This window comes from Athene cunicularia, assembly GCF_003259725.1.
Source record: "Athene cunicularia isolate RWA chromosome 11 unlocalized genomic scaffold, athCun1 chr11_part1, whole genome shotgun sequence".
Taxonomy (NCBI): domain Eukaryota; kingdom Metazoa; phylum Chordata; class Aves; order Strigiformes; family Strigidae; genus Athene; species Athene cunicularia.
This window is the reverse complement of record NW_020799113.1, coordinates 13,053,115-13,079,421: the sequence shown is the minus strand read 5'-3', so window position 1 is coordinate 13,079,421 and position 26,307 is coordinate 13,053,115. Positions and strand designations below refer to the sequence as shown.

The 26,307-nt window shown below is 36.7% G+C and overlaps 1 protein-coding gene across 1 annotated transcript; it reads right to left on the bottom strand.

Annotated features, from left to right (window-relative positions):
* Positions 1-4,335: 4,335 nt before the first annotated feature.
* On the bottom strand, positions 4,336-26,050 carry TENT4B (terminal nucleotidyltransferase 4B). Its single transcript, XM_026856716.1, has 11 exons — positions 25,932-26,050; positions 20,735-20,781; positions 17,800-17,920; positions 16,675-16,782; positions 13,392-13,520; positions 11,938-12,151; positions 10,980-11,106; positions 10,779-10,882; positions 8,866-9,053; positions 8,173-8,337; positions 4,336-6,966 (listed from the first exon to the last, which is right to left on the bottom strand). Exons 1-11 carry the CDS (start codon positions 26,019-26,021, stop codon positions 6,787-6,789), a joined length of 1,473 nt encoding a protein of 490 aa, XP_026712517.1. The 5' UTR covers positions 26,022-26,050; the 3' UTR covers positions 4,336-6,786.
* Between the last annotated feature and the right edge of the window lie 257 nt (positions 26,051-26,307).

Genomic DNA, 26,307 nt, shown 5'->3' with positions numbered 1-26,307 from the left:
CCTGAAGGTGCTATTGTCTGCATACAAACTAGGTAAAACAGAAGCCTTCAAACTACCTTTCATAGTTGGGCGTATGTTGCTTGGAAACTGCACAGAAGTGATTGACTAGATGGCACACACTCCAGCTCAGAGATGCTCGAACTTTTCAGCAATTAGATTGCTTTAATATGTTATCTTAATGGATAAAAGTTGACATCGTAACATGGATTTAGATACTTGGGGATGAATAAAAATCTTACAGAAAAGATTACATTATTTTATAAATTATTCCTTCCTTGCACTGTCAAAAAATTTTGAAAAGAAAAAACAAACAATCTAGCATTGAAGGAAGACAATATGAAAGATTTCTACCTGCTGTCGGGTTAGTCATTGATTTTTCTGACTGAGAATGGTCTTTTCAGAGTTACTGATTACCAGGCAACCACAAATTAGTTTGGTTCAAGATCCACTACAGTGAAGAGGAAAAAAAAAACAACCGAGCCTTAATCAGTCCCCTACTTATTGTAAGAATGAACAACAGTCTTGTTTGGAAATAGGCCACAAAGGGAGGGAAACACAAACAGGAACCATTAATGCGTATTTCACCTAAACCACATAAATGTCATTGTTGTAAGAAAAATATTTCTTCATGCTCCTGGTGTAACAATCTGATGTATACAGACAGCAAGGTGGATTTGGTTTTGAGTTTTCTTAACATGGGAACTTTAAGATCAGAACTGATATTGTTGTGTCACATTGCCAGGCAGGATAAAAAAGCAATCTGAACCAGGTTTATTTTCAGATTTCACTGTCACCAAATCTGGTACAGTAAGTGAACTTTAAACCTGGGAAAATGCAACAGAGAGCACAGATTACTTTCTCTAATAGCTATGCAGAAGCATTCAATTGCTTAATGATCTTTCAGCCCAAGAGTCAAACATTGCTTCATACATAACCAAAAGTAGTTTTATAAACCTCTACAAGAGCATTTTTTTTTTTTTTAAACAAGCAACACTCACCAAATCTGCACCCATGGTTCCTCAGACTTCCTCCACCACCACACAAATGGTTTCTTTACAAGGCAGCTCTTGCATACAGCCAAGTGGTTTCTTCCTCAGGTGTTTTGTACTATGGGAAATTAGGACTTCATTATACAGAAATATTTTTCAAAATTTTTAAAGATCAGCCTAGCATCCAAACATGAGATTGTTGAATAACTTGCACTGAAACTAGTTTCAAATATGGATGTATGAGGGCTAGGGGGACATACCTACTTCAGCCTGCTCAATTAATGAGGTTTGTAGTTTGGGTTTTTTTTAAAAAAAAGCAGCTGTAGCAGCAGGAAATACTCTTTCTAAAGCACTATCAATCTCCATCCCCAACAGGCTTCGCTATAGCAAGTTGGACAGGATTTGATAAACGCCATATTCACCACCAAATCTCTGAGTCACAAAAAACAAAGGGTGGAATCAGAGTTTAAAAAGGATTAGGAAACTCAATTCAGCAAGTTTAAAATATTGAGAGATTACAGGTATCTTCTGAAGGACAGGAGAGAGCGGAACCCATTTGTAGCAGTCTTACTGCCAATAAACACCTTTGCAGCTATTTAAACGTGCTGCAGAACATCGAAACCTTCAGCATACTTTGATGGTGAGCAGATTCACCTGTTCGTTATCTGACAAGAAGCAATGTCTGAGCAAACTGACTCACCATACCTCATTGTTCATGCATCACAGAAGGCAGAAAGATGTCCTTCCTCCAAATAGCTTTTATGCAGACGATCTCCAAGATTTCTTTGCCTTCCCTTACTTATACATGTACATAACTGATTTTCAGGATCCTATGAGGTTTTACCCATTAATTTACAGCAAACTAAAGTTTCACATCCTTTTTTGTCCCAGTTTCACACATACCCAAGTTCTCCACTGGTTGTAGTGTTAGAGGAAGGAGCAAATGGGACCACACAATTTTTAAGCTAGCTACTACCAACAGAGAGAACTATTGAACTGCACGGCCAGGGTGTCTAACAAAGGCACCACACTTCCCTTACAAGTATTTGGACTCCACAAATCAGTAAAATATTCATGGTAGGAAATTACTGAATACACTAAACATTAACATCAAAGCTGTTCTAAATTTGAAAGTAATCTGAAATGTAGATTAATTTGATCTAGCACTACCACGCTAAAATGCACAATTAACAGCCACTTTCTGGCTCTTTTATTCCTATTTCAAGTAGACACTCGACACAAAATTTGGGCTTGTGAAGACGCAAGAAGGTCACTTGAATTTTAATTTCTGTGTTACTCAGGACATTATTTGTAAGTAACTTGCAAAGGATTCTTGGTGCTGGTTAATTTCTCTAGGATCATCTCAACCATCCTAACAATCAACCTTTGAAGGTTACTCAATTAGGCTCAGAGCAAATTATTATGGGGAAGAGCCCAGTAACTTTGGCACAGGAAAATCTACAACTGTGATGTAATTGAGCACCACGAGAACAGCAAAGCTGGTTTCAACTTACAGCTGAAACCATGAAATACATGTCTCAGAACCACTGGTAAATGACTCACGGAAATACAGTCAAGCCACATTTACTTTTAGCTCACTGCACCTGAAAAACATTTTAGAAGAAAACTTGCAGGGACACTACAAATTAGCTGGAAAATCAAGTGCTCAAATTCTGCACTTTCAAGACAGTTTCAAGACACAGTAAACTTGATTCTTAGAAATTCTGCATCATGAAGCAAAAGAATTGAGTTCTAAGCATCAACAGAATAAATAATCATTACTTTTTGCACTTTGACAGTAACTGGAATAATTAAATGTGGTTTTTGTTACAGCCCCTAAATAGGTGAATATACTCCCCTCTTGGCTAATTGCATACTTTGTAATCTCATACAGCTTTCACTGTTCAGGAAATAAAGTTGGAATCACACCTACAGTTTTAACATCTATCATGAGTTTTAACACTCATCAGTATGTCGAATGGCTGGCTGCTTTTATTTATATTTCCAAGATGAGACTATTTTCTAATCCGTTGCTCACGTTAGATTTTGCGTGCATTAATGACGACTCCAGATATAAAATGGAAAAGGTCCATTTTGCAAGTACATTAAAAAAGTTGCCACCAGACATTGGACTACTAACTATTTTCTAAAGATTAAGTTCTAGGAAAACAAGTTTGTAATAAACATTTAAAAACCCGAGCTGTAAATTCTGAGGAAGCTGCACAGAACACGGAGGTCAGCGAACAGAATCACATCATGTCTCACAAAGAGGAAGAGTTACTTACATTTCAGCTTCTTTTCTGCCACAAGATAGGAGACTGACAATTAAAAAAAAAAAACAACACAGCTTTTAAACTCTAAACACCTTTTGAACTATTCTTTTAAAAATATAAAAAACCCTTAACAAATCAATCTAATGGCAAACAGGAAGATATATAAACATTTCAGCTTACGTATTTCAGATGGTCTTTGGTAGACTACCAATGGCAGGAATACAAGAACTTACAGTATGGATATGTCTCCCTGCTGATTTATGCAAGGAGGAAAGATAATCAAAGTTAAGAAGATACTTTAGTAATACCAGCCATGCTTCAGGAACTATACTCAACACGGTTTCTAGCTGAACATAACTCATGTTAACTTTTGCATATTTCTACAACGCCCTCCTCGGCGTGGCAGCTTGGAACAGCTGCTATCCTGCAGCTGGAACACTACCCCTCACCCAAGGTCAGAAGGCAAAGTAAAGAGGTCCTTGCACAAGATTCCTACGTACAGTGCAGAGGAAAGTTAGAGAAAAATAATACATTAAGAACCCTTTACACATCTATATTCTTCCACTTATTCTCAGGCATACAGACTCTGCTTCAGCTCTCCCGGAAGGAAGTGTGGCATACCAGGCCCACTTCAACAAAATAAACTTCCCAATCCCATGCAGAGGGGGCCAGCACTCAGCTGGGGAAGCACCCAGACAGTACAGAAAACGTTACAAAGCGCCTTGAGTAGTCTGATCATTGCACGGTACTGTGAAGGAAAAAACAGGGTAAGTGTCAAGAATGGTGATAAACTGCAGTAGTTAGATTAAACATTTATTTTTCATATATTCACAAAATCTTCACAAAAGTATTGAAACTCAAAAAGGAATTAGACTTGAGTCAAATACAGAGATGAAATGTACAAGACAAATGAGCAGGCAAACTAAAAGGTCTTGAAAGTATTTTACTTCAGATTGAAAAACGAACAGTTCAACTGTTCTGTTTAAATAAAGATTTGCAAGATATACAGTATTTTATGAATACAATGCTGGTCATTTGAGGCAATGTAAAATACCTCAATTTTTCCTTCATGCTTTTTTTTTTTTTTTTTTCATACTGTTTACCAAAAAGAAACTTGAGCAGTCCAGGAAAAGCTATTTTCCATTAAATTTATGAAAACCATAAATTGAGGCAAACCTAAGATTCCCAATGGAATCAAGATTATCTTCCCGCTACCACCACCTTAAAATTATCACATGCTTATTGGAACACTAATATCTGCACCCTAAGAGTACATTTGCTTTCAACAATGAGGGTGATTCTTTTAAAAACACTTCAGTGTGGTAAATGCGATACAGATCTTTGCAAATATTAAGTTTTGGAACAGTTTTGCTAATAGCAGCTAACAATACTGGATTAATATAATTTATAAATAATTGTTCCCTAAGCGGTGAACATAAGTCTACACATTCACAATAATCTAAAACAAAATAAATACTGAGATTATGCATAATGTGGTGCAACTTTTACTAGTTTCTATGAACAAAAGCTCAATATCTTGTTGATAAAATTATCTGATCAAATTAAAATATGAATCTAAAAATTTTTTTTTAATTGTCAAATTAACATCACTTAAGCTTAGTGTTTGAGTAAATGTTATGACTTTCCATTATTTTGTTTTTTTTTTTTTTTCCTTTTTGAAGTAAAACACTTTAACACATTGAAAATGTTTATTAATTTAAGTGATGACATCAGTTCTGGTCTTATTTTAAAATTATTTAACTTTAAAAATCATTGCACTCATTAGTGCCCATTAAAGGTCAGGTTGGTCTGTAGTATTCTGTAAATGTATACCAAAAAAAAATATCTAAAAGCTAATAGTACTTTTTATAAAAGCATCATCTCCAGAACAGCTGCATTAAATACAGCCATGTATGCCGAGTACAGACTTTCCTCTTTAAAGAAACATGTGAAAGTAAATGCCACTTAACTTTCTACCACTGAAGTGTCCCAACTCCTGTTCCAAGCTATGCCTGTGGGTGTAATTACACATTTAATTCGCATTCATGGCATCAAAGTTACTACAACCTAGACCTGTAATGTGAGTGAACCAGACAAATGTGGAGTTTAAATTAAATGATGACTAGGTCAATGAAGAAATACTATGAGATATGAAAGGTTTGGGTCTTTAAGGCAATACAAAATATATTTCATTATCTGAAGTTGTTTTGGTTTTTTTAAATAATTAAGTGTAAATATAAAAATGCCTAAGAGGGGAGTGAGAAAAAATATTTTAATCGTAAAATTTACTTAAAGCTTCAACAGTTATCATCTCCTACAGGAGTTAGCAAAAATATAAAAGACAAAAAAACCCAGACCTGGAAGGGGGAGGGAAGGCACAAACAAAGAGGCATTGGATTAAAGCAGCCCAGGAATGCAAACGTCTGTAACAAGTGTTTGTTTTTTTAAAACCAAAAAAAAAAAGAAAACAATCACCACCACCAACCAAACAACCTCCCCCCAAGTGGCTTTGTATTTCTTTTAAAAAAAGAAAGGGTTGGGGAAAGACCACTAAGGGGAAGAAGAGAAGGATGCAACTATAAAACCCCATTGCCTGAAATGATGGCACTCTGGAAAACAAGGTGAAGGTTACTTCTCCGAGATGACGAGCTCAGTGTCTACACAAAGTACATGTACACTTTATACAAATGAAAAACTTCATTTGCCACCATAAACCTTTCTTTCAGAGGAACAGCTTTTGCAGATCAAATGTACTATTAAATCTTTTAAATGCCAAGAAAAGAAATTCTGAACAATGTAACTAGTAATGTCTCTTTATATGGATGTTAAGATGACAATTCAGATTATTTTCCAAACTAATCCTGAGAAAAATTTATGTTTACAATTTAAACAGTAATGTTATGTAAAAAGTATTAACAAATCCACTATTACAAATATCAGTTTTCCTATATGGTCATCTATATATACACAATAAAATGGTAAGTATATGCAAAAATAATAAAAAAAATCATGCACAAATTACTTTCACCTTTAAAGGCTGGGTTTCCCTCAAAATACAATTTTTTGCTTTTTTTTTTTTTCCTATTTTTTTGTGTTTTACTTGTTTGTTACCACCCCCTAGACACACTGAGTACTACCTCTACAGGTCAGCATGAGCTGATGGGAAATACATTTATTTTACATTCAAGCTTTTATATCCTAAATGACCCTGTTGTAGCATATGACTTATCAAATGAGCAGCCTTTTTCCTCTTTTTTTTAAAAAAAATTTTTTCTTTTTAAATTTTTTTCTTTTTTTTTTTTCCTTTTTTTTTTTTTTGGTTTTTTTTGTTTTTGTTTTTGTTTTTTTTTTTTGCAGTGATCAATCTTCATGATCCGTTCCGTGGCGAGCTGGGAAAAAAAAAATGCAGTTGCTAATCAATGTCTGAACAGTCTGAAGCTCCGGAAGAGATCCAAGGAGTCACTATCAAACTATCCTGTAGCATGAGATCATTGCACACAGAAGAACAGTCATAAAATAGGCAACTATCTACACAGGTCTGAAAGGGCTGCATCCCTCTTATGTTTCCTCTTTTTGCCGTGGAAAAACTGATGGTGTGATTTGCTGCCTTGATGTTGTTTGTTTGTGACTGAGGTACCGTGGCTTGAGTTTGTTGGACCTTGGAAGCCTTTGTTAGAAGAGCGAAATAACCGTGCAGATCCATGCTGTAAAAGAAGGAGAACACGGTAAATCATTACTAAAAAGAAAAAAGTGTGGCAATTACACAACCCTATTTCTGGATAATGAAGACATTAACTCATGAAAGGGATACACTTGCAATAATTGATATGCCCAAAGATAGGCCATTGCTAGACACCAGCACCATACTGTGAACCTTTCACTTTGGTGGCTGCAAACAAGTGTTCATCTCTAGACCCAAAACCATGCAGGTCAAGAGAGAAAAGCAGAGCACTGTGAATTTTTGAAAATCGTTCCCATTTTGAGACCATCAAAAAAGTGTTTTACAGAAACATAAATCCATAATCCAAGATGAAGATCGCTCAAATCTCATCTTCTGTGCAAACTTAAGACAACATTCTTTTAATACCATCTAATTTTATACGACATCTTTTTACAGATGTAGAGTTATCTCAGATCATGCATATTCACATTCCAGCACTAGAATTAGCTCTGCATAGTAACACGAACATACATTTGTGGTATATCCCAAGGCCTAGTTTGTAAACTGTCTCATTACTAGCCGAAGAGAGATCATCAGCAAGTAGGAAGCAAGTCTTCAGAATTATTTTTCAGAAAAAATATTCTAGAAGATTCCAGACTATTTTTCATACATAAAAGAAGTCATAAATTCTGAAAAAGTATAAAAATTTGAACCGCATATTTCCAAAGTATATTGTTTATAGAGGCATATAATATTCCCGATTACAAGAGGGGATTTCACATATCAGCAAAGAATCTTCCTCTTCCTTAATGACAGTTCAGCAAGTATCAACAGCTAACAGAGCAGCCAGCCATAGTTTTAAACATAGATTTTTGCTGTTTTTCACTAAGTGTAGGCAAGTCTTACTACTTCCCAAATTCTGCAGTAAAGACTGGACTGACATACTTTCTGCAAATAGGAAACGGCTGCACCACAGCTATATGCTTCTGGCAAATCTAGATTTCCCAAAATGAAGTCAATCCAATTTCATCTGTTTTAAGGCTGGGAAAGACATTACTGCAAACGCACCTGTGTAAGTTTAACAGAGAACCCGGTGATTTTAGGTACGATCAGTGCTCAAATCTTTTTAGTGGGGTAAAAGGGAGGTGAAAAATGCAGTGGTTCCTTTCCAGGACAAGCTACCCTTCCATGGAGGACGTGTAATATTCAAACAATCCGTACAGTTGTTGTTTTCAAACATTTCACAAACCTGAGATTTGTTCGTGTTGCTGGATGTATTGGCTGTTTGGCTATTTTGTGTTTTCCCACTTGACTGGGAGGATTCCAGTGACACTTCTTGTGACCCCACTCTGCTTGTGGTGGACTGACGACAACTCAATTGTTTAGAGGTTTTGCAAGGTGTTCCATCAGAATCCTTCAGGAAAATGTAAAGTATTAGTGAGTTTTTCTACAATCCCTTAAAAATAAAGCTAGCAGTGGACAAAACATAAAGCGTGATTATTTTATTAGATATTCAAATTCTTTCAATCCAGAAATCTTACTGAATAAAACAGATTTAAAAATGCTTTGATGAATGATTCTGATTTGCCTTTTATTTTTTAAATAGAATTCCGAGGGGCTTTTTAAGACCTTTTGTTTGTTTTTTTTTTCCTTAAAAAAAAGCATATGGCTTAGGACCAGTCTTTTTTGCTAATAGTTTTCACAAAGAAAGAGGGCTATATAATTTTGTATCTACTGTATTCACTTTCTATATGTGTTGTGTCAAAAACACTGCAACTTACACATGTAGAAATTGCATAAGAGGTAACATCTTATGCAAGTTAGGATTCTGGATGAAATATCTAACTAGGATTACGAGCTTTCAAAACGTATTCTGTGGCAATACAAATCAGGAAAAAAAATAAATTTGAAAAAGCAAAATCAGAAAACCTCCAGTACTTACTACATCGCTAGAGCTGGACAGTGTAGACGATGATGATGATAAAGGACCTGATGAAGAATTTGAAGAATGTTTACTAAGTGTTTCTGAAGTTTTATTTCTAGGTTTCCCCAGTGCTTCATTCTCTTCAGCAAGATTATTGTTGCATTTGTCCAGCTGTTGAGTATCTACTATCAAGGTTACTCCATTACCTATTAAGAACAAGACAGAAGCACATGAACTGCTAAAATGTTGCTTTTTTTTTTTTTTTTTTTTTACATACCCACTCAGTTATTATGTATCTACTACATCCAGCAGAACATGTACAGACATCTGCACAGGTACATACTTTTAATACATGCAGACACATGCGTGCATTTGTCTGTGTGTATGTACAGCATGCAGCAAGCCAACACCTTGCAGAGGGTGTGGTGGTTTCCTGCCAAGATCCATTAATGTACACTATGAAAACCACCAAGCATTACCCACAGTTCAAGATGGAAATTAGAGAGATAAGATGTGAAAGAAGGTAGTAGCAAAGTTCAGGTGTGCTGCTTAGTAAGATTGTTTCATGACACACTTCAGCAGTACTCAAATACATAGGTTTAAATTTTGTTCCTGTATGGCCAATACTCAGCAACTCCCATTTAATTCTGTGGGAGCCGCCAGGGTCATAAGAACTCCAAGTAAGTCTGGTTGCTTTGTATGACATTCTACACTGAAATTACAAGATACAGAACTCTCATATCTCACTAACTTCTACCCTGTTAAAAAGCCAAAAGAATCAGAACTTAAATCTAAACTAAAACTACAAGATGACCACTGTAACTGTCACCATTATCTTCTTGATACAGGGTTATTTTTATTTTTTAATTATCATTTTATCTCACATAAGACACCCAGAAGTTACCTCTGATTTATGTAATATGCACTCGTTGCCCCACTAACTGTATTTGCACATAGAGTTTAATACATGCATCACAATAGGTAGCTAAGTATTACTCTGGAGCTTGCGGCACTAAACCATGGTTGTCTGCCATTACCAGTTGTATGGCAGTGCCACAAGGCTCTACAGACTGACAATGGCCCAGAAGCATATTCAGTTTACAAGGACAGTGAGGGAAATCATTAACAAAAGCTTTAAAAACAAATAAGCAAAACTCCAACCTAGCCTAAAGACTATGTAGTTGTGTCATCTTCTGATTAATGCCTACCAAGAGAAGACTTCTAGTAGGCAACAGATTAAAAATCAACTGGAGAGTATTAAAATTAATACTAATGTGAAAACTTCCAGCCAGCAGATACACCAACTGAAGTCAGAAGATGGGCAATGAAAATAAAGATTATTTTAAAGGACATTTTCAGCAAGTTCTCTGGCTAGATTTTGTGTGTTTGCATTTGTTAGTAACAAAAATTATGATTGATATTGCAGCATTTTTCTGATTAAAAGATTTATTCCACTTATATGGTCATCCTGGTTTAAATATTGTTTCCATACACATACAATATGTTCAACTTTAAAATGAAAAATAGAAGAACAAGAGGGTGAGGATTTAGATTTAACCTAGCATTCCCAGTAATTCTTTTTAAAAGCTTGTCCACATTGAAAGGACAGAGGAAGTGTGACAGAAACAACACATGTAATCTAAACTGGAAGTTTTTCAAAAGTCTCCCTTCGCAAGCCAGCACTCTTTACAGACCTCTGTGCTGACCAAATCTATCACAGTAGAATAATGACGTGGTATAGTCTTTTTACTCTTGTACGAATCTAAGTTTACTGGATGAGAACAGAAGAAAAAGACCACTACTGAGCAAGAAAGTAAATTCACATGAAGACGCACACATTGCCTAATGTGAGGCAAAAGCAACAACAACATCTGTATGATCAAAATATTCAGGAAGTTTCCCACTATCAGCCATGCTTCGTCAAAACTTACCATTACATGAAGACTCTGTCCTGCTTTGCATTCCCCACTGTTTTGATATCCAGTCTCTGTATGTGGCCACTTCTTGCGTTACTCTAATTATTCTACCTAATATACTGTAAACAGGAAAAAAAAAGAAATCATCACAATTAATTTTTAGACACACAAAAATGTAAGCAATTAATGTCTGAGATTTAGACTCATAAAATTTACCTTTCTGTTTCGTTGTTAGGATAATATTTAGCTATTGGGGAAACTGCATGGCTCAAAACAACATAGGCATAATCAAAAGCCTGTTTCACTTGCATGGCACCATAGGAACTCCTCCCAACATCATTACCTTAAAATAAGAATATAATTAAATAAATAATTAAGATTGAAACCATGGTTATCTCCTTTCAGAAAGGAGACAGTAATTTTTTTTTTTAAAATTGCCCTTAAGTCTCTCAACTCACTGCAGGTACCTGTTGTAGAATAGGATTAGTGAAGCATAAATATTTGAAAGAGCTTAAAATACCTCTATTTACATGCACAGAAGCCCAAAACAGCAATTCTCTGGGTAGAAGTGCAATACATGAAGGAAAAAAACCAACACCCTGTACTGTATATATTACACATAGAATAGTACTGTCCTGGATGACATTTTCCTAGATTAGAAATATGTTAACGCTCTTCTACCAACAGCACTTGACTCACCATTTCAGACGCCACCCATTCAAGTCAACAATCAACCTTAACGTTAAAGATAACAGTACGGAATGAAATCACTACATATTTCACAGAATCGAAAAGGAGAGAGTGCATAACAATGTATGTACATTATAAAGCACAACTGCAACTGAGGCAAGCACAAGCTTGCAAGGCACAATGCATACACAGAGGTCCCTCCAGCCCACTCTCAGGCCCACGCTGCTGTGGGTACGGCGGGGTGCCCTCTCACAGCTGCCTCTGGCCTGTAAGGCAGGCCTGCTCCTGGCTCACACTGTGCCTTCTGCCAGGAACACGCCTTAAAGAAAACCATGGTGTTCTGAGTCCATCTTGCATTCACAGACATGAATGTTTCCGTCTGGTTTTTGGTGGTCATTCTATGCTATTCTCAAACTCCTCTGGATTAAGCATTCCCCTAACTTTTTTCTTAGTCAATATATTAAAGCTTGGTTTATGAGGATACCTGGCTGTAACGGATCTTCGATATACAGCATTGATGGTCTGTAGCCATCCAGCATGCTTTTTTGCACTTCATCCTTGGCAACATAAGAGCCACCATCCTTTATTCGGATTCCAGTCTTCAGATAATTGAAGTGACGTCCATATAATTCAAAAAACTCTATTAAAAGAACACCGTAGTTGGCATTGGGCATACAGGCATCTTCCCTGGGATGCAGCTATTAAGAGAGAAAAAAAATAAATAATTCTTAGGACTTCATTTCAAGTGCCTTGCCTTTTCTTTTTCATAGCAAAGCCTGCCTAAATACAATAAAAAATAATAAAACATTATATATATATATATATATATATATATCAAGCATGTCTAAATACAGTATTTTCCCTTGATAAAGCAGTTTTGCATCTTTAAAACAAGATGCTATCAAAATTTTTTAAAAACTAATTACCTCTTAAAAATAAGGCTGTCAAGTATTAATATTTTTGTATTTGAACTTTCAGTTCTGTAAGTGAACTTCCAGCATGAATGGTAGGATTCTTGTAAAATAGCAGACATTTGCACTTCACAAACCTGGGTTTGCAATACAAATACAGGCTTCTGATGTGCACAGCTATATAAGCAATCCCCTCTAGTGTTAAGTATGCTGCCTGAGAGATTTAGAACAAAGCCAATGCATAATTGTAACAGATACAAAACATCACTGCTTTTTTTAGCAGAAGCAAATGGAAATGCTATTAGTCAATATAAGAAAAAATTGGGGTTGGGAGAGATTTTGGTTTCTTTCAAAAAGATATGCCTGTTGCCTTTATTTCTTTTGGGCTCAGCAGGCAACTGCAATAACACTCAGCAAACACCAAGCTTCAGTTCAAGGCTCATGTTTAACTACAAATTGGAAAGCTACAGACTTATACACACACAGTTATACAGTAACATTTAGCACAAGAACAAGACTGATAAAACCACAACTCGTCTATTTCATATTTCTATTTTTCTCCCCCAGGCACAACAATACAGATTTAGCTCATACATTTTGTTGTTAAACACATTTATTTGATACCAGATTAAAAACCTAGACAAACAAGCAAAATTTCATTGAATTCATTAAAACACATACAGGCTGTATGACCTGGAAAAGAAGTATTATAAAGGACAGCTGCATCTAAGCCTAACCTATGTAGCTTGTTCCAAATAAGTTACACAACAGTCATGTTATTTTCCCATGAATGACATGTGCCTGGTATTGACACACCAACTGATGTTCCAAACATCTCTAATACCAAAAGCACCAGTATAGGCAAAAAAATAGAAGACAGGTGGGATGTGTCTATTTTTAAATGAAAAGGGGGGTGCAAAACCACACACAAGATAGCTTAAGTGATTAAATTTAAGGATTGATTAAATTCCTTCTTAATGTAATGTCCTTTTGCACCAATGGCATCAACAGATTTCATTAAGCTTACCTGAAGGAAACTGACAGCCATTAAAAAAAGACTATAAGAACCGATTCCACCTGTAAATACTTCATTAAGGTCCCTCTGCAACAGGAACTGTTTCAATACTAAAACTAGATACGGTAACACAGGATATTTCTGAAAGAGAAAAACAAAAGTATTAGGATACTGTGATGCATATATACAACTGATGCTAAGGAAGCATACTGAAGCTATCTGTTATATTAAGACTCAAAGATAACTTATTATTTTTAGTAACAGGGGAGAAGCCAAGTCTCTGCCTGTGATCAATACAGTTATTTTACCTCTAACTCTGGTGGCAGATATTAACAAGAGAAAAAGGTCATTATCTCATAAAATTGCTTTTTTCATACAAGTGAAAAGGAAAGCAAAGGAAAAACTACGGAGATATCCACATCTGTAACAAAATCTTCCTGCTACAACTAACATGATATCCCGAAGAGGACCATGACGTCTGTCCTGCAAGTACTTCAGATGCCCAGAGTTCAAAACAGTTCTTCAAAATTACTATACCCAGACAACATTTTCAAAGGAGCCAAATACTTACCTTGGGGTAACTGGTCCTTCAATAGGTCTGTTCGCATGGATTCCCCTAAGAGGCGTGCATGCACGTGCAGAGAACATGGACCTTTTGGACAGCAGTGGAGGCTGGGGCTAGGCCTGCACTCTGTACACACCCTCACTGGGGCGGGGGCGAAAGAGGGTCAATAACATCATTCCTTTTATCAACACAGAGCTAAAAAGTTCTTTAGTGTCAGAGATGTGGATCATGGTATCTGTGATCAAAAAAGTTCAAAGGGAAAGAAGAATTTCTCCAAGGACTTCTCTGTACGAGTCTTACGATGAGTTCTGGGAGTCCTATTTAACTGAAGATCCCAAGATCACTTTTTTTAACTATTAATAACTTGCAGTCACAAGCTGAAGCATTGAGTATCAGTATATATCAAAATTCAAAGACAGGATTTTTCTCAGGAAATTGCAAACCCTTAATCAAGGCTTCAGCTGCCTTAAGACTATCTAAAACTGGATGAAGATAAATAGGCATTTCCAAGGGTAATACTGACCACAATACCTCAGTTAGGTATTCCAAGTTACACGGAACAAAGCAAGACCCAAGAGAATGCCCTGAAAGTGCTTTATAGAGATCCTCAAAACCACCAACAAAGTCACTTGGCAAGTCCACATCAAGTTTTCTCCAACTTAAACAAATGACACTCCACTTCAGCACAGCCATTACCAGCCATGTGTCAGGGCCAAGTGCCACCTTTCCTCTGTCACACTAGGCTCAGCTGCCCATGCTCTAGGCCAGCTCTGGTGTGGCACAGCTGCCAGGCCTTGGCTTGGACTGCTGGAAGAGAACAGCCCTATGGGAAAGCGCCTCACTGGAGTCCCTCCACTTCACTCAGAAGCTGCTTTTCATCTCGGCGGTTCCCCTTGGTGCCTGCCCAAGACATGCTGCCAGGTGCTGATGTTGGCCCTGACCCTGATCCCAACCACTGACCTGGAGTCCTCAGCCTCAGCCTCCTCACTGGGGACCTGTCTGCCAGCCGCTGGGTGGACTGTGATCTGACCCTGACTCCTGTCACCAGACTTGCTCTGCTCTTCAGGCTGGGGTACCCCAGGGCTACACCCCGGTGGACAAGGCCCCCGCCCCGTGCCTGCCCAGCTGCCACACGCAGTTCCCACTCTCTCCCCAGGTGCACAGCCCGCTCTTGCCATGCCCTGACCTGAGGCCAAAGCCGCCTCTCTAAAGGGTCACAAATAACACAGGCAACAGAAACATGCTAACACTTTTTTCTCTTAAGCACACAAAAATGTCTTCAGGCTCTCAAGAGAAGACCACTTCCTACCTTGAGATTAATCAGCACATAGTATGCAGGGTTTTACAGACTTACCTAAAAATAAATTCGTATATGGAGTGTAACAGAAATGCAGCCTGTGTTGTGGCAGAAAACCAAATATGGACTGCCTGTCCACCACAGGCAATGCGGCAATGCACAGGATGTAAAAACTGAAGTTAGCTACCAAATTCCAGGTAGACATCTTACAACAGAGAATGTGGGCATCTTTCCCCAGAGAGGAGCTACATAGCACAAAGCTACCAGTCTTGATTTAGCAGCAAAGGGTTGGCCAACGCAATGGATGCCTGTTCACCAGCTAGAGGCTGAGAGGAGAAAGGTCTCTGGATCCACCTCACCCTCTTACTCTGAAGGCAGGTGCAAGAGGCCTCACCAACACAAGCTTTAAGCCGTTATATAAGCACACCAGTGAGACTACACAGACAAGAACTCCAACTATTCCACTGAACTAAGGACAGAAACTTTTCTCCTGTGTCCTAGTACGGGTTAAAGAAATAAGACACTGTAAAAGCAAACAGCTACTTTCATACTTGCTACTAAACATACATAAAAGAACTGAAGATTAACAAGTTGAAGGCCACACATTCATCAGCAATTGAAACTCCTCCCAAATTTAGAAGACTTCTTGCAACTCAATGACATTATTAAAACAGATGTACATGATTTCTAACCCTTTTGACTGAAAGTGTTTGCTTTATTCAGATTTACAGGGTCTTCTGAAGGAATTTTATTTGTCTAGCTCTTGAAACAGTAGTAAAACTAATACTTAAGCAAGACTAAACTGCACTTCATCTCCCTGCACAGAACACAAAAATCCCCCCAAAATTTTCTACTGCTTTTATGAGACATTCACTATGAGTGCCCAATGCACTGAACAGTGGAAGGGAAGGAAAACAGTGTCATGATACTTCAAAACTTTAAAAACAAAAGTGCATTAATCCTAACAAAATGACCCCACATATTAAGCAAAAGTAACTGCAATGTATCTATGATACAGGTATTAGTGAATCCCTGAATAACAACTTACTAAGTTTATCTTATTCTACTTAATTAGCATTTGTATGCTGAAACAATATTCAATCTATAGAAGATTATTCCTGCTTTCTCAGAAATGTGTGGTTATTGCTGATTTTAAGTACAAGCAACCACAGCTGGAAGAGTAGAACATTTAAGACATGTATTAGTGCATTTTCCTTAGTCACTGTACCATTATAACTTCTCCATACTTTGTACATTTTATCTTCATGCCTTTTAGGGCAACATATCTAAAACCTAAGATCACCACACAGTAGTATCAAAAAATAACAAGAGTGAAAGTGTATCTCTAGTAAGGGTGCTGTCAAAGTAAAACAGAAAATCAAATTAAGACATCATATATTCAGCTCTATAGTTCTATTATAGTGTTGTCTAACCTTGATAAAATCTTTGATGAGCTGGGCTGCTTTAACCCCGTTCTGTACATTAAAGCTTATATCAACTTTTACTTCAGTGAAGGAATCTGTCAGTTTAATAATAGGTACCTGTAAAAGAAAGACAGATTAAGCCAATGCAGATTTCCAAGACACATTTGGTTTCATTCACACTTAAATGCACTGAAACATTTTATGAATTTGTAGAGAGGAGGTAGACAGAAAAAACAAGACTCCTGTCTATTTATGAACTCACTCCTCTTGCCAATCTGTTTACATAAACTTTGTTTTTCTAACTCATAAATTGTATTTTCAATTTACTATTCTGTTTACAGAACTTAACACTTCATCTCTACAGTGATAATTTTAAATTGTTTTTAGTCAGTTCCTGGTGCAGAAGCATAATTCTAGTGGGAAAAGCAAACACCAGAGGGAGACAAACGCTTAAGAAATAAATAGTAATAGATACTCTTAAGAAAAGACACTCCTGTGTCATTGTGGGTCATTGATTCCTCATCACAATTGTCTTCAAACAAGAACTGCAAGATATTGAGAGCACTCTGACATATCTGCACCCGAATGGTTTTCAGATTACCTTTCTCTACTAATAATAGCCATCAATTGGACACCTGTTTAAACCCCCAACACTCTTACAATTAGCAAAAGGTAGGATGTTATAATGGAATGAATCCTATCCTGTTCAAGACATACCATTACATATTTATACAAGGCTGTACTTAATAATTCTATGTGAAATGTAGTATGTCTGCTTACTTGCAATAAGAAAAAATAATTTATTTATGTACAAACTCAGTCCATAAATTCACAAGTCTAATCATATTAATTAAAAACAATGACCAGTATAACCTCACTTAAAAGCAAGTGTATATTGTACAGTATGGAAAAATCAGATTACTTTCCCCAACAGAAAAAACAATTCTGTTGGCGCACCATCAATTATCTTGCCAGTAATAAAAACTGTATTAAATAAAAAGGTTCTATTGGTTCTATTTCAAATTTATATATAAAATAGTTTCTGTTTATGGAAATCCACCCTTTTAACTAAGATCCTCCTTTGATTAGAAATTTAGCTTACAACAAGGAAATACCCTCTTCCCTCAAACTTACAGTTGCTTTATCTAAAACCTTTACTGAGTTTTCATCTGCTACATTGTGCTTTCTAAGAGCTTCTTCCAGGGTCCAAAGAGGTAATGTCTCCCATTTTCCAAACACAACTAAATCAATATCACTGAAATGGAAAGAAAAAATAGATTTATTCAAATTAAAAGACCAAAACACTTAGCAGATAAAACAACTGACACCCGCACATAACTAGAAGAACGCTGTCAGAATGCAACTTAACCAAATAATTTATTCTTAGTTTTCTGAGGAAATGGGAGGGGATGAACTCTTACACTTGGGGAAACACAGAACATTTCAGGTTACCAAGGGGAGGGCACAGATACACACACAAAAATCAATTGGGCTGCAAAGCTCAAAATCAGTCTCCTCAGGCCACACTGTCAGCAGAGAGGGAGCAGCTTCTCCAGAGTGATTCAGAGCAAGAAATTAACTTGCTGTGAATCACCACTTTTGGGCTGTATTAATCAGTAATGCCAATGTAACAGCCTGTCACTGAAAGAGAAAGTTCTGTTCCCCATCCTCTACTCCCTGTCTCCTCCTTTGCTCTAGGTCTAAGTTTGTCTAATCCACAGCAAACAACTCAACATATTAATGAGCCTGGCAGAAACTCCCCCCCACTCCCTTAAAAAACCCCCAAAACATTCTGGGGGTAATTTCCTGCCTCTTTGCATCTCAAGAGTTGGTTTTCTGAGTGATCAGAGCACCAGTGGGCACATGGTAAGCAGCTGGCTTGTAGTGCCAAGAACAGTGACCAGGGAAGGAGAGAAGAAAATGTGTCAACTTTGACTTCAGGAAGCAACACGCTCTTAAATAAGATCAAACCATCTAATTAACTTCATTCATTAACTCAGCTCCTTGAAGAGGTGTCTCCATCCTGCTACACTTCCTCCTAATGCACATACCCATTCATTTGACTACACTAAGAGCTGACACCCTAGTTCAATGCCTAAACTCAAATTCAAAAGGTGACTAGTGTCCAAACTGAAGCCAGTGAAGGCTACTGTGAGATCCAGAGCTTCTTCCTTTGTGCTCCCCAACAACTTCTTTGATTTCCCCTGCTTTGTTGGGGACACAAAGGAGGCAAGTATATAACCCTATAGTTATACTATCAGGCCACTTCAGTGATATGGAAAACTGTATAACAGAAAATACCAACAAATTTAGGAATACTTCCCCCACGCATCCCCCCAGATTCTACAGGTCTGCTGACTCATGAACAACACTGCTTTAACAATCTCAAAAAAACTACATCTGCATTAGATGAAATATCTCTTGCTGAGAAGCAGTGTTGGCAGCAGGCAAGTTCAGCAGCAGTTCAGCTGCATACCATTCAGCTGACAAGGATAGGCAGCACTCTGCCAGTTTCAGAAAACTATGTTCAGAACTTGCTTGGAGAGCAGGAAATGCTGCTGGACACTTCTCCTCAACTAAGTTAGTGTTAAACCCACTACTGATGCTGGCAGACGTTTTTCTGATGCACACCAAGAGAGAAAAAGCAGTTCTGTTGTCACCTTGAGTATACATATTGCCTGCAAAATAATACAGAGATCCAGCAGCTAAACAACTGTGTGCCCAAACCTTCAGTATCGGCTCAAGTAAATTCTAACACAGACTAACAGAATTAAAACCACACTGTAGGCCGTTCTGAATCCCAGAACCTGAACTCTAAATAAACTATACAGTTACTGACAGGTAGGGAAAACCTAGGACAAAGGGAAGCTTTGACAGAAGGCAACAGTGGATTAATTACCAACATGCAAGTGCTAGTTATTTTGCAAGTTTGACAAGTACTGCCACAGGAAGGGTTTTTTATTGAGTATATATATACTGTATTTGAAGTATCTGCATTTGTTCTCCCCCAAAAAACAGGTGAAATAAATATGGAGGAAAGGCAGTATATGAAATCAAGTAGACAACAGCAAAGCAAAGTTTTACATCAGTTTCAAAACAATCAAGCAAATATACTAAAAAACTATTGCTATCAGTCAAGTGGATAGGAATTGCATTATCATCATCCAACCAAGCTTAATCAAACCTATTTAAAAATCAATGAAAACAAGGCCAAGAACAAGGCCAAATGTGAAAACAATGCATACTCATACACCTTACTTCTGACTTTCCAAAGAGGAACTGAGCAATTCAGCTTTCCTGCAACTCCTTAGACAAAAGCAGATACTAAAGCATCTGACAGAGGCTTTCTTTTCCAAAAAGCGATGGAATGACGAGTCAGGTATCCAATCACTTGCAGTCAGTACTAGATATTAATTCTTTATGTTTCCAAAGTACAGAACTCAATTCAAGTGTTAACCTCAGACTTATGCTATTTAAATGTGTTTATCCCCTGCAGCCATTTAAGCCTTTCATACTATTTCTATTTAATTGTCAAAAATACTTATATTTTCAACACAGAAGATATGACTGTCATTGAATGACTTTTCTTTATGAAAACTAGTACTAAATTTGGAATAGGCAGATGTTGACTATTGTACAGATTTCACCAAAATACAAAAAACCAATTTTGAATGTAATCTTTTCAGTGCTAACATTATCATCAACAAGATAACATTAAATGTTTCAATTTCATAGCCTATGGAAATAAAATGCAGGGGTTTTTTTAAAGGCCACCTTCTTATTTTGGTTCAGTCATTTAATGAAGCCAAATCACAAAATAAGCCCCTTTTGACAACATGGTAATTCAAATCTTATACTGATACATGCAAAATCTATACAGGCACATGTATTATAGTTAATAGTCTTAATTACTATATTTCTGTACACTTTTCAGAGTACTAATAGCTTAACACTTTCTTAATATAACAAGTATATACACAACACAAAAATTCAGAGATCAGACAATTCACTACAGCGGTACAGGTTCTACAGTCTGTCTGTACTGAATATATACTGAAAAATTACTAACCTTGTAGGTAAATATAAACCAGTTTTAAAACTTCCAAATATCTGCACCTGAAACACAAGAACAGGATATATGAAAACAAATTTTAAGGTTTCAGAAGACGAGCAAGTTCTATTGAGTTGCTTGTAAATGCTGGTTGTTGCTACCCTCCATTGGTAGATTTTGGTATTGCAAACAGGCACATCTGAACAGAAGCACTCTTTTCTGTTACAGCATTTACATCTTCAGTGTAGTATAAATGGCTAATCTTCACTGCTATCAACCACAAAACATTAATAACTTTGGTTATTACCCACAAAACATTAATAACTTTGACTTTCATATTACAAAAGCTTCTTTGTAATGTACAAATTTTCACCATGACCAAATGGGGCAAAACCCCCTAAATTAACAGATATTAAAACACTTAATAATGATAAAACGTTAAAAAAAACACCCCAGTACCAGTTCAACTTATTTTTTGCTTTCATATCTCAAATTATACCCTTCAGTTTTTAAACACATTTTCTGAGTTTAATATAGTTCTGTTGCTTTACCTATTTAAAAAAAAAATAAAATAAAATCACAACCCTTTTTTTTCTGAATTACAGAGCAAGTAGCACAACTGTTTATTTCTGCTTACAAAACAAACAAAAAAAGTTTCAGAAAGTTTCACATCCCAAAGATTTAGTTTATTGTGCTGGATTTTTACTAGTACTGGAGGTTTAAATGAGCAGGTTTCTATTGTAAACCGTCCGAAACCATGTTCTCATTAACTGAGCCAAGCCTTGCAGGGAGGTCAGACTCATGTGCTAAGTCTCAAAGGGGGACTGGTGAGACTTCAAAGTAAAAATATCTACACATTCGGACTAATTTTCAACCAGACAGTCTTCTGGTGTGTTTCCTAGAGCCATCTTACAGACTTGCATATTCTGCTTTAATATATTTCACACGCTGGCTTGATTGCCACCTATTTGTATGTCAGTTGACTCACTGTCTATGTTCTTCCCCTTTGGGCTAAGAAAAAGAGGGAAATGGAAAAACATGATGTTTTACAAGTAAATGTCTTGATACTTTAGCAGAGTAAGAAGCAGTATGAGTGCTTCCTCTTGATTATTTTAGATCATGCTTTTTACCCTCTCACCCCCAAGAAAATGCACATACTGGCAGTAAATATAATGTTGAAAGTTCATGGCTTTTCAAGCTAGAAAAGACTGCAAGAAATGACACAGAACTAGCATCGGTTTTGTACTAGATCTTGATGAAAGCATAAAGGCATCACAAAGCTAAGAATGTAATAATAATTACTATTTCTAATCCAGGATAATAATAAAAGGTTTTTATTTTGAGGTTCAGTCAAATCAGGATTTATTTGGCCACCAAAACCATCTGAAAAGTGCTTCTGCACAATAAAACAATCACAGGTTTGGAAAAAATTAAATCTGCTTTCAAACTATCAAACAAAATTGTATGTTCTGAACAGCAAAGAGAGCCTTTACAGAATAAACAATCCTTGAAAGTATTCATAAACTTACAACATATATGACCTTTACCAAAAGGAATGAGACAACATCTGCTGTTGTATAATAACTTGGAGTGTAAGAAACCCACACCCACACTTCAATACCTCTCTCATCAAATCTGAAAAGACGGAAGAGGAAGAGTGGGGAAATTGGAACAGAAATTTTAAAGGATTTTAATTTATTGCTGAATCAGTATTCAAACTGCTGAAGCTCTGGTAGCCATGTCTATATTAGGCATGTTTTAAATATATGACACCATTATGACTTGAGAGGTGTGGGCATTAGTTTTTGTGGTGTGCCAACACTGCTATTTATGGTTTTATTCTATATGGACAGAGATTTGTATTCATAAGATAACTTAAGACTTCACAGTATTATAATGGACTCCTACTCCTGGATGTTATTGTTACTATTTATCCTACATTTCTGTGGACTTGTTCATATTAAATTTCAAAGTTCCTGAAGGAGCTTTAATTACAGTGTCCAAATACATCCTCACGATACACAACAGAACTTGGAAATCCACAAAAGCTTGTAAAGGCCTTGCTACCAAAATCCCTCCATCAAAACAAACAAAAAAAAAAATCTATCCATAGCCTATTTAAATTTCCCTTTATTCTACAACATTAGGCAGAATTTTCTGAAGTTTGTCAAACTAAATAGAGTTCATCTTTCTACTTCCCTTCCCAATCACAGTATTTCCGTAACTGAAGCGTGTGAAGTATGCAACATTACTTCTTTTCAGATCTATGAGGCCACGTAATACTCAGACACGAAGCTGAGGACATTATGACAAATGTATCCTAAATTCCACTGTATAAGTACTTACTTTTTCAACTGTCAAATTTCCATACTCAACTGGTCAAAAAAACTTTGCTTTCATTTAATGTTTTGGGTTGTTCAGTTTCAGTGTAATTAAAGCCTTTCTTATGGTCAGAGCCTTGTTGATGCCAAGAACAGTTCTCACTTACTAGGAATGTTTCCTTCTAAGCACATTTCCTTGAGTAAGAGAGCAAATGACACAATTGCTTCCTTCTATAAATAAAGTAACAGTTTAGGATACCTAGTTTTATCCCCCTCCATCTGCTTTTTCAGGCTTTTCCCAAGTGGAACAGGAGGGGAAAAAAAAAAGAAAAGAAAAAAAAAGATGTGCACAGACACATTCCATGCAGTTTCTATACATTTAGATTCATGAAGGCTGATCTTCCTTTTCTTGGTATCTGATTTTTATAGGGTATGTCTTACCTACGTGTTTAGTGAGAAACTACAAACTAAATGTGTATGTTTAACTTACAAGTTTATTTTAGCTGGATTTGCTGCATCTATGACTCAAAATGAACAGCTTAAACATTAACTTATTGCTTTACACTACAGCTAAAGCTGAGGACATTGGACCAGATAACACTCCACCTTCTCAGAGCATGTACTCAAAACTTAAATCTTACAAGTAGCTAAACCAACACAGATTTCCAAAACGTTAGTGATTAACTCAAATGACTGGAAAAATTACAAAAAAAAGACTGTCCAAGTTGAACGCAGTTGAGTTCAGCAGCTCAGTTCCTAAGCAGATCTGTAAAGTATGAGAAAAATAACATTACAACAAATTTCCAGATTATAACCTGGTGGTGTGCTATTGTCACCATTCAGTTCCCTTCTAGCCTTCAGGAAACAGAAGGGCATACAAGAGGAGAATTGTTCCTTGACATAACAACAGCAGACAAAATGCAGAGTTAGGCTTTGAAGAGCAGTTACTGACTTAAGGAAAAGAAACTGGCATGCTCTTGCTCTCTACCATTTTCAAGAACAGTGAAGACAGTCAGTCATGGCAGTTTTAACTGGCACTAATTGGAAAGTGAACTTTAGTTTTCAACTACATGGTGTGTGCATTCCCTCAGTCACGTTACAGCTAAGCCCAGTGGTCAGCTGTCACTTGTGGTAGGGCTTCTAATCTAGTTCACGTTCTTAAACAGATTATGGCTACAAAAACCAGTTTCAGTAGCTTAAAGACTTATTTTCTCAAGGCCTCAAAGTCATGTATGCATTAATAAAAATTATTTTTAATACGAAATACCTAGCTTTTACAGATCAAGTCTGCCCTGCAAACAGTTATCTCTGGAAGCACTAATTTCTTGTGCCCCAGTCAAAGCGTTAGCGGTAACAAAGAAAGATCCCCTGGTAATAAATCCATTCATCCCATTACACTGGTTATTGTCTGCAGCACACAAACTTGTCCAGGAAATAGTGGCATCTTCTGTAGGCTGAAGCAATCGGTTATTTTGGTGAAATCCCCTCCTACAAAACTTTGGCAGGGTCTATTGCAGTAAGCACTGTTTCATACCCGCACTGTTTCCTATGCTATTAGCCTGTCAGACTGGCAGCCCATTGCTCCTGCTCTTGACGAGGGTCTACAACACTGTTTCAGTGGGTTAGAGAAGAGCTATACTATACACCACCTGTGAGATACGCTAAAATATCTTACATAGCTCCCCTGGATTGGTTTTGCTCAAAGACAAAATTACCAGACACATGTAATATTGACTCTATGAACTTCCTGTAACTGTGCAAAGGCAAATTCCTGAGTGAAGCGTGCTCCTTCCATATTATACATCCCTAATATGTTGTCCATAGCAACATGAACCACCTTGAAAATGAGAGTGTATTTATTTACACACAAACCCACACACCACATACATATAGCCTATACAGAATTTCTATTTTGTCATATTCTGCTGATTTCTAGAAACACATTCCATAAAACAGGTTAAGAAGATCTAAAATGAACAGTGGGTTTAAGTCACTCATGTCAAAACACTATCTTTTACCATGGCAGGATCAAAGAACATTCCTTATACTAAAGATTCTGCTGTCTTGAGTTTGGTTTGCTATTCTGGCTAACAAGTCCTTATCTGCATTCTGAAAATGTAGATGGATACAATTAAACTAGATTCATTTATGCTGAAAATCCAACTGTGTCCCCATAAAACCATTCTGAGTTCTAAAAGCACTTCTCTGGCTTCTCTTCAGTTCAAACTTCATCAAAAAAAAAAAGTGCATAGCTCTGCATAGGAGAAACTCTTGTTTCGACTGAATGAAATACTAGCAAAAACCCATCTTCAGTGGAAAGAGGCATTACAGATTTAATCTCTGCACAGATCTACAAAGCTGTTTGTTCCTGTACAAAAAACGGGTTCCTTTAAATTTTTAAGATATGTCAATTTGGTTTAACTGACCATTAAAAATAATATGTTCTACATAAGATGGCATTGCTGGCACTCCACCTTAATAGATTTATTCAAGACCATGGGTCTTTGGGCTACAAGCTGTGCTACTAGTGAAGCTATGAGTTTCAGAAGATTGGGGTTTTTTGAACACAATACTTTACACAAGCATGCAAGCATGCCTGATATGTTCCCATTATCTTAGTAAATACATGTTAGCGAGACTAAATATTGCCACACCTTATGCCCTTTCTTTGACTATAGTAAGTCTAGCTTGTCTTTTTTCGTACATGTGACAGAAAACTCTACCTGTATTATTCTAGAAATAAGTATCACCTCCCTCATTTGACCAGAAATCATTTGGGTTTTTTTTTTAATATGGAAAAATAAACAGTATTTTCATTATCCAATACTTCACAAGGTAAACAGGCACAAGATGTTGCTTTTATATATTAACGAATAGAACAGTGTCCTACTCACATCTGCATTAGGCCAGAGTTCTTTTATAACGTTTTCTATCCTGTTCACCACTTCCATCCGCATTCTCTCTTCTTCAGGTCTGGGAGACATATACTTATAAAAGTCAATGATTTCTTCATGAAGACTAAGAAAGAAAGAAAGAAAAAAAACAACCAGAAAGTCAGGAAAAAACCCACAGGAGAATGAAATAGCAACTACTCTAATCAAACATGCTTTTTAAGTCCTAGTTATCTATTTAGTTAAGGGGCAGTTTAAGGGTAGAATGCAATTTAAAAAAAAAAAAAAAAAAAAGCAGATTCACAACACTTATGTTTATTTTCATGTTAGTTTCTTATGCCATAGGTCAATATTGCACTGCATTTGCTAGAAGTGTGGA

Excerpts from the sequence above, each read along its gene's own strand:
- TENT4B (XM_026856716.1), bottom strand. The coding sequence starts at position 26,021 with ATGTCTCCCAGACCTGAAGAAGAGAGAATGCGGATGGAAGTGGTGAAC. Across the intron at positions 20,782-25,931 it reads AACTCTGGCCTAATGCAGAT|GTGCAGATATTTGGAAGTTT; the intron begins GTGAGTAGGACA and ends CTTGTGTTTCAG. Across the intron at positions 10,883-10,979 it reads CCTAACAACGAAACAGAAAG|TATATTAGGTAGAATAATTA; the intron begins GTAAATTTTATG and ends TCCTGTTTACAG.